An 11,501-nucleotide genomic window follows, 5' to 3' on the forward strand; every position below is an offset into this window, starting at 1 on the left:
AATGCAGGGAAATCGTGCATACTGGGACAATGACACAAGGTGTCCCATGGTGGCTGACATGTCTCACAACTGTTTTCAGACCCTGCTATCATCTCTACATTTCACTGACAAGACTGATTTGTCAAACAGGCAAGTGTTGGAAGATCCATCCATGGCTTGATATGTTCGCAAACAATGCCTGGATATCACCCCAGAAGAGCACAACTCTATTAATGAGCAATCCTATGTGATTTTGTGGTCTATCAAGGTGGCACTGGGGAAAAAACAGCACTTGGCATAGGAGGTGACATTGTGGTTGAACTGTGTGAAACTCTCCCATCAAACCAAAACTACAAAGGATTTGTGGACAATTTTTTTTCCTCTCCAGCACTGGTTCTCCAGCTTCTTCAGCGACAGATCTACTTTGTAGGAACACTCCATTGCAATCACTTAGCTGGTTGTCAGCTTGAAAATGAGAAGTTTTGCCAAGCAAGGGACATGTTTTTACAATGTTGTTGCACTATTTACATGTTTAGCTTGTTGAGAAGACCTCCAGTGTGAGGTAGTTATTTATTTTATTCAGTTTGCACATTTTCATGTTTTAATTTGTGGTTAAACCTTTCCCGAAAAGGTATCATTTTGATATGTTATGGAAATGCAAGTAAAAAGGCTGGTTTTTTTTCTTTTCTTTTCAAATTAAGTTGTTGTATAACTACATAACTATAACCATCAAAGTTATAGTTTTGAGATCTCTGAAATTTTTTTTAAAACCTAATGGTCACAGTTATGTACTTTTAAAATATGTTGTGGTAAAGCAAATAAAATGCTAAAACTATTATTTCTGAAAAAAATTTTTTTTTTGTTATACCTACCCAGCAAAGTAATCATTTTGATATGTTGTGGAAAAGCAAATAAACAGGAAAATCTGTTATTACGCAAAAAAATATACAATTTTTTTTTTCCAGTTGAGGAATAAACACCCAATGTAACATGTAACAAAATTTACTATAAACACCCAATGTGACATACATGTAACATTACAGATCTCTCACAAGGAGAGGTTGTATTTCAAAAACAACTTTAGAAATGTGTTCCGTGTGGTCCATTTGGTCAGTTTCATATTCCCCATATTTTTCCTGTAAGGAGAAATGGGTCCGGGTTAAGGGACTGTCTCTAAAGTTACATACAACATTGTTAAACACGTTTCTAACTACAATAGCATTTGAAGGGAATGGCTTACAGTCACACAACCAACTGTAAAGTGTTCATCTAGGCGTCAGGTATGACGCACACCTTTTAGATTTTTTATATTTATTAAATCAAACTATTAAGCCATATGTAACTTTTTGAGCCCTCAACTTCCCTGCCACAAGAATAATCCTCGTTCATCCTTTCCTCTGTACCATTCTGTTTATTGTGCCCTGAACATGCGTCATCATTACTAGCATGATCATCTTGATCACCAGTGCTGTTCCCGTCATCTTCCCAATCACAAGGATAGTCTTCATCTCTTCTTTCCTTTGTTTCATTGAGTTTATTGTGCCCCTCACTCACCTAATCAATTCTCATCTTTCTCAACATTTCCCCTCTTTGAATTAACCAAAAAAAAAAAAAAGTTTGGGTCAATACCTAACTGCATTTTCTAAACCAGGCCTTAAAACAGAATATTTCCACAGGAATAATGCTTAGTGTTTTGGTAGTAGCAGAGACAGTGTGAATATGTATTGTGTACATTTTACATGTACATATCTATGAGATTATATGTATATTTCTGTAGACACACACGAGAGCTCTCTATTTAGCCCACAGGGTTCCCTTTTAATCTATCTTTGCAGCAGCAGCATTTCATTATTTCAGTATGTTGATTATTTTTAGCTGAGTAAATCTTAGTACATGCTCAGCAGCATAGTATATCTAGTCCACCAAAACGCATTACAAAAATTGGCAGGAGTTCAAGAGGTATACGTATTATATAGCATTCCTAAGTGGAGGGAAACGTTTATCCAAATTTAGTCAATCCAACTACGCAACCCTGGGGGAGAACCAGGGAAATACTCCCAAATAAAGGCACACAGAATTTTTACCTATCGGGGCAAAGAACATGAGTGTGAGACATGAGTACAAATATAAAAATTACATTTTATTATGACACTTAACATAAATATAAAAAGTCACTCTCCCATGAAGTACAATAAGGATTTTAAAACTGCACTTCTCCAGGCCCAGGCTTGGCAGGAACAAGGCAGGCCAGCTACAGCTCGGGAGGTCATCTAAACCCACCTCAAGTCACACCAAAAATCAAACACCACCTACACCAGAGGGAAATTGTTGTGTTGGCACACTGAGCGCACCGAATAAATGCAGCTAGCTTCCCCTGTCCCACCAAGACTCACTGGCTCCTGGAGAGAAAGAAAACACCGGTTAACCCAAAGTTACACAAACACCAAACAAGAAACAAAGAAAAACAAATATTACAGACACTGTGGTGTGGTGGCTATAACACTCAGGCCCACTGACACCACCACATGAAATAGAGCCAGTTAACAGCACCCAAGCAGAACCAGAATTATGGTAAACAGTAAATAAAATGAAAAATATAGCAACTATAGCATGGAAACAATAAGACTTAACATACACTCCCTCAATAGTAAGGTGGTTACGTGGAGAAACAACCCTGAAAGAACAGGTTTGAGGCTGGAAAACACTAATTTACTAATTAGCCTCACACCATCTGTGGTTGCAGAACATAAACCAAACATACATCCAAAACTAAAGTCAAAACAACAACAACAGCAAACAGACACTAGCACAACGAACAATACTAGACAATGCAAAACAATAAGTAAAACGACAAAGAGAATGACGATAGAGCAAAACAATAAGTAGAACAAGAAAGAATAACGATAAAGCAAAACAGCAGCCGTGTCACATGTAGCGTCTTCGGCTAGGGATTTGCCTTAGAGAAGATTTAGATGCTCAACTCCCCACTCTTACCATTGGATTGCACAAACACCAGACGTTGTATGATTACTCACAGGTACCGCGGCTCGACTTACATATACATATCATTCAGCCACCGGCTAATGTTGCGATCACTGAACACGATCTCCGGCGCGATTTCCGCCGCCAACTCGCCACAATGCACGCGCGGCTCTAAGACCGAACGGAAATGGGAAGCGGAAATGGCAGGGAGCGAGGAACTGCGAATCACCAAGACGTCTACCAAATATGCGTCTACCAAAATAAGAGTACTGCTGAAGCCATACGCCGAGCAGAGCCGATTGGATAGCTAATTCACTTACACCCCCCCCCCCCCCCCCCCCCACACACACACACACACACACACACACACATATCTGTCTATCTATCGATAGATAGATATAAAGATAACAGTATTCAAAATCATTAACCTCTTGAACTCCTGACAATTGTTGAAATGAAGATGATAATGCCAGTTAGCACGTTCGCCTCACACCTCCAGGGTTGGGGGTTCGATTCCCACCGTGGCCCTGTGTGTGTGGAGTTTGCATGTTCTCCCCGTGCTGTGGGGGTTTCCTCTGGGTACTCCGGTTTCCTCCCCCAGTCCAAAGACATGCATGGTAGGCTGATTGGCATTTCCAAAGTGTCCGTAGTGTATGAATGAATGTGTATGTGATTGTGCCCTGCGATGTACTGGCACCATGTCCAGGGTGTACCCTGCCTTGTGCCCGATGCTCCCTGGGATAGGCTCCAGGTTTCCCCGTGACCCTGAAAAGGATAAAGTGGTATAGAAGATGGATGAATGGATGATAATGCTAATCATGATGACGCATGTTCAGGGCACAATAAGCAGAATGGTACAGAGGAAAGGAGGGACGAGGATTATTCTTGTGACAGGGAAGTTGAGGGCTCAAAAGGTTGACTGGAAGTGCTTCCAACATAAATAATTTTGAATTCCTTTGGCTCCCATCCACAATCTAAACATGCACACAAATAAATTAAAAGAAAACAAATAAAATTTTTTGAAATATTAAAACATTCATGTATCATCAGTTCTTTTAATTATTTCATTAATAGGACATCTATTTTTTTTTTTTTTTGAAGAAAACCATTCAATCCAGTACGGGTCATTTTGACCTCCTTTATGCATTCATGAAGAATTGTTTTGGTTCATGCATTGTAGGGTTAAATATCAAAAATCTAAAAGATTTGCGTCATACCTGACACCCAGATGAACACTTTACAGTTGGTTGTGTGACTGTAAATCATTCCCTTCAAATGCTATTGAAGTTAGAAACATGTATAACAGTGTCGTATGTAACTTCAGAGACAGTCCCTTAATTTCAGCATATCTGCGAATATCAAATGTCCAACGTCAAGCCAACTTTATGGCAGTACGACGGAAACCAACGAGGGACAATTTCACTTTGAACGCGATTCACATTTGAGTGTGGACTAATTCCACAAAATGCCTGTGAGAATTGTTTCTTGGCATTTATGGTCGGACTATCTGTTTCTTCTGACTTGGCAAGGCCAGGCGTCCTCTCCAGTGAAATGCATTTAATCCTTGTAAATACAAAAGGCTTTTCATTTTGACGAAGACAGGCTCATGTTTATGCAACAGCCTTGTGCACTACACACACACACACACACACACACACACACACACACACACTATAAAGTTCCTCTTTTGTTCCCCAGGAGCATTTGTTTTCCACAAATTAAATTGGGCTGTGACATCAGCACAAGTAGCTTATTATTTTACTTCCTCTTCATTAACTTAATTATTTGTCCATCAGTAAACCTGCCTGAGTAACTCATATTTGAAAGGCATGGCCATAAATAACGAGCAGATTGCTCATAATGCAGTGCAGAATCTCCAGCGCTTTAATCACCATCTTTGTCAGGTGGAGGTTAAACAGGAGAAAAGGGAGGACGTGTGGAAAAAGGAACAAATAACTTTGCCTGCTGCTTTACAGTCATGATCATTTACAGCACTGAATCATCAGGGCTGTGCTCCTTATGCCAAACACACATTTATACTTCAATACATAATGCACACACTTATGAACACAAGGGTGAAGTGTTTATCTAAGAACAAATTATAGCCACAGTGTAAATACAGTCTAATTTTTACAGTTTATTTATTTATTTTATAATTTTTTTTGCTTTTAATTTAACAGAGACATTTTCTTTCATGTGAATTTTCACTGTGTACAGTTTACCGTGAATAAATTAGATATAATCTATAGTACTTAAATACCATTAAGGACAACACCACCAATAACAAACATGACAAAGACTAATGACTAAATAACACATTGCTCCATTTTCTGCTCCTGTTTCGCAATATTCGGTGAGGATTTACAAGTTCTGCTGTGTTATTCAGTCAATGGTTTCTGAGAAAAATGCTGTGTAACAAAAGCTTTGCATCACACAGTAACCCTCCATTCGCCTTGAGCGCAGTGTAGTTCATAGCTACACATGTTCACGTGTATGTACAGATCCATGTACAAAAGTAAGGATGTGGATTGCATGCAGTAGACATTTTGGTTCTACTACTCAAACACGGGTTGCAAATCCCAAAATGCTCACCTGAACACAGAGGACAAAGACAGTTTTACAGAGAGAAACATTCCTACTTGGGACAAGACAGCAGTTTATAAGTTAAAGGCTGTCACATAGATAAATAAGAGATAGAGATTTTGGTGCATGGCTTCAGTCTTTGCAAGTACAAAGTCTCTGATGAAGGCTATAGATGCAGCAAGCTCTTGGACTACACAATGGGTAAATAATTCATAATTACACCATGTATTCATAGCCCAACTCCAATCTTCCTGTCTGCTCCAATCTCTTCCAGGTCGTCGTCTGAGTAAGAGCTGTGAGAGCTGTAGCTCAACTCGGAGCTGTGCTGGAGAAAGTCTGAGGAGTGAGGCAGGACCACGCTGCCATTTAGAGCACCTCCAAAGCCTTCATCTTCGTCCTCTTCCTCCTCTGCTTCCAGCTCCTCATCATCGTCCTGTGTGCTGCAGCGGCGAGGGTCTCCAGGTTTGCTGGAGCGTTTGGCCTGCTGATTGCCATCAGCCTCCAGCTGTGCTGCTTGCTCTTTGGCTTTGCGGCTGCGCTTCCATTTCATCCGTCGGTTTTGGAACCAGATTTTCACCTGTATGTGATTTAATGCGACAACTTCGGTCATGATGTGGGACTCGGTATCAGTGCACCAGTCAAAAGGCCTTCAATGGCAAAGGAACAGGTTTAGCATCAATTGTGGTCTTTAATTTATTATATTTACACTCTCAGAAGAAATAGTACATTCTACTCCTGTACCTTTTCTTGTCACAGGGCTGTGGTACTCTTTTTGTACCTGTAGTATGGATCTTCACATTAATCTACTTTAGCTGTAAAAAATTATTTAAAGTACATAGTTGCACATAGAGTTGCACATTGTACACACAGAATTTAAAGGTACACTTCATGCATTTTTGCATGAAAAAGATACATACTAAACTACATATAATGTACCCTTGATGGTATCACTCCAGTGCCAAGGAAAGGTACACATTAGTACCCTTTTTTCTGAAAGTGTATAGTGTATGGTAAAAGAAGTTGTCTCATGATTGAAATGCATAGTGTAATACACAAGAACAACTCAAGAACAATACAAGAACAATAAATATTTTTATCATCTGTTTCAGATTAAATAGATTAAATACCCCACAGTGCAGTTCCCCCATTCACCTGTGTTTCAGTCAGCATTAGCGAAGTGGCTACTTCAAAACGTTTGGGTCGTGACAGGTACTTGTTCAGTTTGAACTGGTTTTCCAGCTCCAGTAGTTGCTGACTAGTGAAAGCAGTTCGAGGTCGACGGCACTTTCCCATCAGGCCTGACTGAGGAGAGCCTGTGAGAGAAAGACAGAAAGAATGCAGAGAGAAAAAGGCCAGGGAGAAAGAACACAGAGAGAGAGAGAGAGAGAGAGAACAAAAATGAATAAGAGACCAATTGTAAAACACAAAAAAGGAAACGCAGTGACTGCCCCCTCATCTCCTTCTATCACTAATGATAACAGCCATACTTCGGTTTATTGTTGATGAGAGGGTCCAGGGATATTGCTTTAGTGGGATAATAAAACACCAGTGAGCACCATTAACTTAATGAAAACTCAATAAATGCTACCAGAAAACTTTATTGACAAAGTACAGAGCGGATTAAGTGTTTCTTTATAGTTTTCTGCCAGACAAAGGCAATTTTAATGGAGCTGTCCTTTATGACAAAATGAAAGGACTAAAAATAAAAAGCTTACATTATAGTTCAGTTAGCAGTAAACAATGATTCAATTATGGTAGAGAATATTTATAGCTATAGGAGGTCACTGTGTTGAATTTCATTTAATATATCTCACATAAAATCAATTATTTTTCATATGATATATTTATTTTCATATTGTGATGCTTTATGGAGGCAGACAGAAAAGTACAAACGAGTAATCTCATTGGACATTACTGACAATTATGAACTTTGTCATAGTTCTACTTATTATTATTTATTATTATTATAATTATTATTCATTATACTTATACTATTCTTCTTCCTCTCATTATTAGCATTATATTAAAAATTTACTAATTTAATGTGGATTGTTTTTATTGCATTATTATTATTGTTATTAGCTTATTATTATTACTACTACTATTCATATTATTATTGTTGTTGTTGTTCGGTTGAGATTTGTACAATATTTTATTGTAGACTAATAAGTGCTTTAGTTACAGATATAAAGCAATACTGAAATGGAATTCTCTGGGAAACAGGCTCCACGATTGCGTCATTTTTCTAATAACTCTCAATTTTCCTGAAAAATCTTTCGGGTTACCAAATATCTACTGCTAAGAAAACTTCACCCCCGTGAGAAACTTGCAGGAAGCTCTTTCAACAAAAAACCTATACAAAATAATAGGTAAAAGTTCATACTAAATAATAATAATAATAATAATAATAATAATAAGTAAAAGAAGAAGAAAAGGACGAGGTAAATGTAAAAAAAAAAAAAAAAGAAAAAAAGAAAAACTAAAGGTAAATAGAAAAAAGAGAACTTGCGAGCTATTTTGTATAAGACTTTGTGTGACTTAATTTTTCAAGTTAAGCCAAAACCATAACCTACTGACCTTTTTTCTTGATTGAAGCATGTAAATTTGTCTGCATAAACTCCATGAAATTTTAACTTCCCCAAAACCCCCCACTATTAATGCTCTATTAATGCTCTATCATGCACGCACCGTTAAAATCAGCGAGTCGGGGCACCATGATGCCGGCGCGGATCCACTGCTCGAAGGGGAAATGTCCCGCCACGGCGGCGGCCTTCAGCTGCTCGGGATGCGGCGGAGTGAAGGCGGGATACGGGAATGCGGCATGCTGCGCTCCCAGCGCACTCAGAGAGCACACCGGGCCCGGGTACATCCCTGCGATCGAGCCCTGAGATAACGCGCTTAGTCCCGGATGAGGGATGGTTAGCAGACCGGGTTTGGGCACGATTCCTGCCTGCTGCTGGAGCGCACTGGCACTGCTCCGGATAGGAGAGCTGTCTGGTCGTTTGCACAGAGTGGCGTCAACATCAAGTATATCAGAGTCCTGACTTCTCCTCCGCGGTGACTCTCCCGCCAGCAGAGCATCGATCCGAAAGTTCTTCGACTTATCCATGACAAATCCTGTCGACTTAAAACTGCGTGCTGCACTTCAGGTCTTGTTTTAATTTTACTGCTTCTAACTTATATTATTTTTTGCTCGGAAGAACTGCTCATCTAATCATCTCGAACGAAATTGTAATAAATGTTAAGGCAATAAACTGACAAACATGTCGGTGTTTTCCGCCAGGACCTACTTCCTCTTTCCTAATTCGTCCGGATGTAAGCGATCTCACGCGCGTTAGTGCTAAACGCAGGTGCAGCTTCAGACTTTTGGATGCGCTCGCGCTCCTAAAGCGTCTCTGATTGGCTGACCGAGCTGACCTGAGAGCTCCGAGCCCCTCCCGCGCTTTCTAATTAACTAATTACCCGCGCATTTAGTGCTCTGAAGCTCTGCAGCCCCAAACCACCCACACAACTTATACGGCGAAGATGAATTAATAATTGTCCAGGAATACGTGCTGTCCACCCCGTACCTTCCGTCACTTTATTCACTAAAACAAAGAGTCTGTAATTTCAGTGTGGGAAACTATGGACGTTATGCCCAAAATACATCAGCACAATAATTAAGACAACATTGCACTCAGATTAAAAAATTCAATCCATTTATTATTTTAGAAATTCTGCAAATCAAGAAAAGAAATATCGGCACAGATATGGTCCTAATTGAATACATCATTGTGCGACTTAACCATTCGGTTTTGCTTATTTAAATAATATATTTGTTATTTGTCATTTTTAAATGACGAATTAAAGATTTTTTTTATGTAATAAGATCGCTGAGAAATTCTGAGCCTTAATTACACCCGCACTCAGTTATAAGTTACATTTCGCTTAAGCATGATATGAAACACAATACCATTCACATAGCCTATTAAACTGACATTTCATCACTCTGTCTTTTAAAACGCACATAACTGGAGAACTTTAGGGGGGAAAAAACAATGTTATGTCGGAATGATTGAAATAACCTGCCAATGAAAATGAAAGGAATGGTGCTAATGATCACACTTTGCATTTTAATCTTCATAGACATTGTCACTCAATATGCACTTAGATATTTCTATACATTTTGCATTGATTCATTTAGCAGATGCTTTTATCCAAAAAAGTGACTTACAGTTGAGGAAATACAAGCAAAAAAAGTATTATTAAATATACTAAATATATTAAAAATACATTACAACAGTAGACTAAATATTAGCCCATAAGTGAAAATAAAATAAACAAATCAGGAAATCGAAATAAAACAAAAAAGAGAGCATACATTATGAATATTTTATTTCAGAACAACAAGGAAATAATAAATAGCAAAATCACTAAATCACTAAGAGTGGAAGAAAAAATATGGACACAGCACAGGCAATTGAGCAAATCTATTTGCCTATAAAGCAGACTTCTTTCCCCAAATGAAAATGATGCATGTCTCTGGGAAGTACCCATTTGCTAAAAAACAAACAAACAAAAAAACAACACCCACACAACTCCCCCCCCCCCCCCAAAAAAAAACCACATTCACTGTATGACCTGGTAAATATGAAGTCATGGTAGAAGGCAAGTTGCACTCAGTGTAGTTTTATAAATACCACTGGAACAACATTTCTGTTACTGGCCTTGATGAGAAGGAATGATGGACAAGTTGACCTTTTCCTCCCCTCACTGAGACCAGGTGTGATCAGCACTGCAATTTCCCACAGAAAGCAGCTCAGTGAGTGTACACGGCCACCCAGTTTTTCCTTGTCTCCTGCAAACACACACTCATGAACAGGTGTTACACTAATGAGGCCACGTCAGGTCAATGTTTGAAGGTAACTTAACAATGCACATAGAGTTTATTGTGTTTTTATCCTATACTGTCCCTTAACCATAAACTTTAATGTTAGCCAAATTTATTTGCTAAGAGAAAGAGTTTATCTTGGGTCTAATTTTTCCTCATTACTGTCCATAAGTAATAAAACACTGCAACTTTTTTTACACCAATTATTGTTAAGTGTGAGAGTTTCTTTCCTGGTAGATGTGAAGTTTGTTGAGTGATAAGCCATCTCTCTCTTAAGTTCAGGAAAAAGAAAAAAATAATAATGTCAATGTTAAGCCCAAATAGGCCTATATTAAATATTTTTTATAAGCATGAGTAAATAATGATTAGATTTGGGGACAGAGTAATGAGTGTAATTATTTCAAATGTTGCCAAGTACTATAAAGAAAAAAAGCTAAGAATTTAGTCCAACCATGATTTCACTGGCTACTGGCATCGGGACCAGATACATTCGGCTGTACGAAAAAGAAATAGCAAAAAAAATCTACAAGCTAAGCTTAATTCATGTTTTGAAATATGAAGCAAGAAAGTTGTTTTACATTCTGCCATGAAACACATACGAGAATCACTATATGTTAAATTGTGTATTAAACCTACTTTTACCTACAAACCTGCGAGAGATAGAGAAGTGAGAATGACTTTTTCCCAGGCAAGACCTTGAGACCATAATTAATCTCAGTTCATTAAGAAGATAAAGGTAGTTTATTAGACTGATTCCTGGTCAGTCATTAACCAGTGCAGTGTTTACACAAAGCACAAAGAGGCTAAATTAAACCGGTTTGTTTCATTGAGAAGGGGCAAAATGTAATAAGAATACTAATTAATTAAATGACTTGTTAGATGTTAAGAACATTGCTAAGAATCAATGCCACCACCAATTTTTAAAGTACAGCTCTACCATAGCACTGTAATTGGAATTGAAAATGTATGTCAGATATTTAAAAAAAAGGCTATTTTCATTTTAAACAGGATACCTAATTAAATGTTTTAACCATAGAGTGTTGTGGTTCAACACACATCTTTATTTAACTAATGTGGTGTTTAATTT

The 11,501-nt window shown here is 38.3% G+C and overlaps 1 protein-coding gene and 1 long non-coding RNA gene across 2 annotated transcripts; both read right to left on the reverse strand.

Annotated features, from left to right (window-relative positions):
• Positions 1-2,098: 2,098 nt before the first annotated feature.
• On the reverse strand, positions 2,099-3,153 carry LOC128608986 (uncharacterized). The gene is made up of 2 exons (XR_008386148.1): positions 2,974-3,153; positions 2,099-2,378 (listed from the first exon to the last, which is right to left on the reverse strand). It is a non-coding gene; the product is annotated as an uncharacterized LOC128608986 (long non-coding RNA).
• A 1,752-nt stretch (positions 3,154-4,905) lies between these two features.
• mnx2a (motor neuron and pancreas homeobox 2a) lies at positions 4,906-10,122 on the reverse strand. The gene is made up of 3 exons (XM_053627251.1): positions 8,233-10,122; positions 6,697-6,857; positions 4,906-6,121 (listed from the first exon to the last, which is right to left on the reverse strand). Exons 1-3 carry the CDS (start codon positions 8,651-8,653, stop codon positions 5,774-5,776), a joined length of 930 nt encoding a protein of 309 aa, XP_053483226.1. The 5' UTR covers positions 8,654-10,122; the 3' UTR covers positions 4,906-5,773.
• Positions 10,123-11,501: the final 1,379 nt, after the last annotated feature.

The sequence above is a fragment of the Ictalurus furcatus genome, chromosome 6 (assembly GCF_023375685.1).
Source record: "Ictalurus furcatus strain D&B chromosome 6, Billie_1.0, whole genome shotgun sequence".
Classification (NCBI taxonomy): Eukaryota; Metazoa; Chordata; class Actinopteri; order Siluriformes; family Ictaluridae; genus Ictalurus; species Ictalurus furcatus.

What these genes read in the sequence shown, in the direction of transcription:
- mnx2a (XM_053627251.1), bottom strand. Translation starts at nt 8,653, where the DNA reads ATGGATAAGTCGAAGAACTTTCGGATCGATGCTCTGCTGGCGGGAGAG. An exon ending in CCGACTCGCTGATTTTAACG is followed by an intron (nt 6,858 to 8,232) that starts GTGCGTGCATGA and finishes TTTCTCTCACAG; the next exon opens with GCTCTCCTCAGTCAGGCCTG. An exon ending in TAATGCTGACTGAAACACAG is followed by an intron (nt 6,122 to 6,696) that starts GTGAATGGGGGA and finishes AATCACATACAG; the next exon opens with GTGAAAATCTGGTTCCAAAA.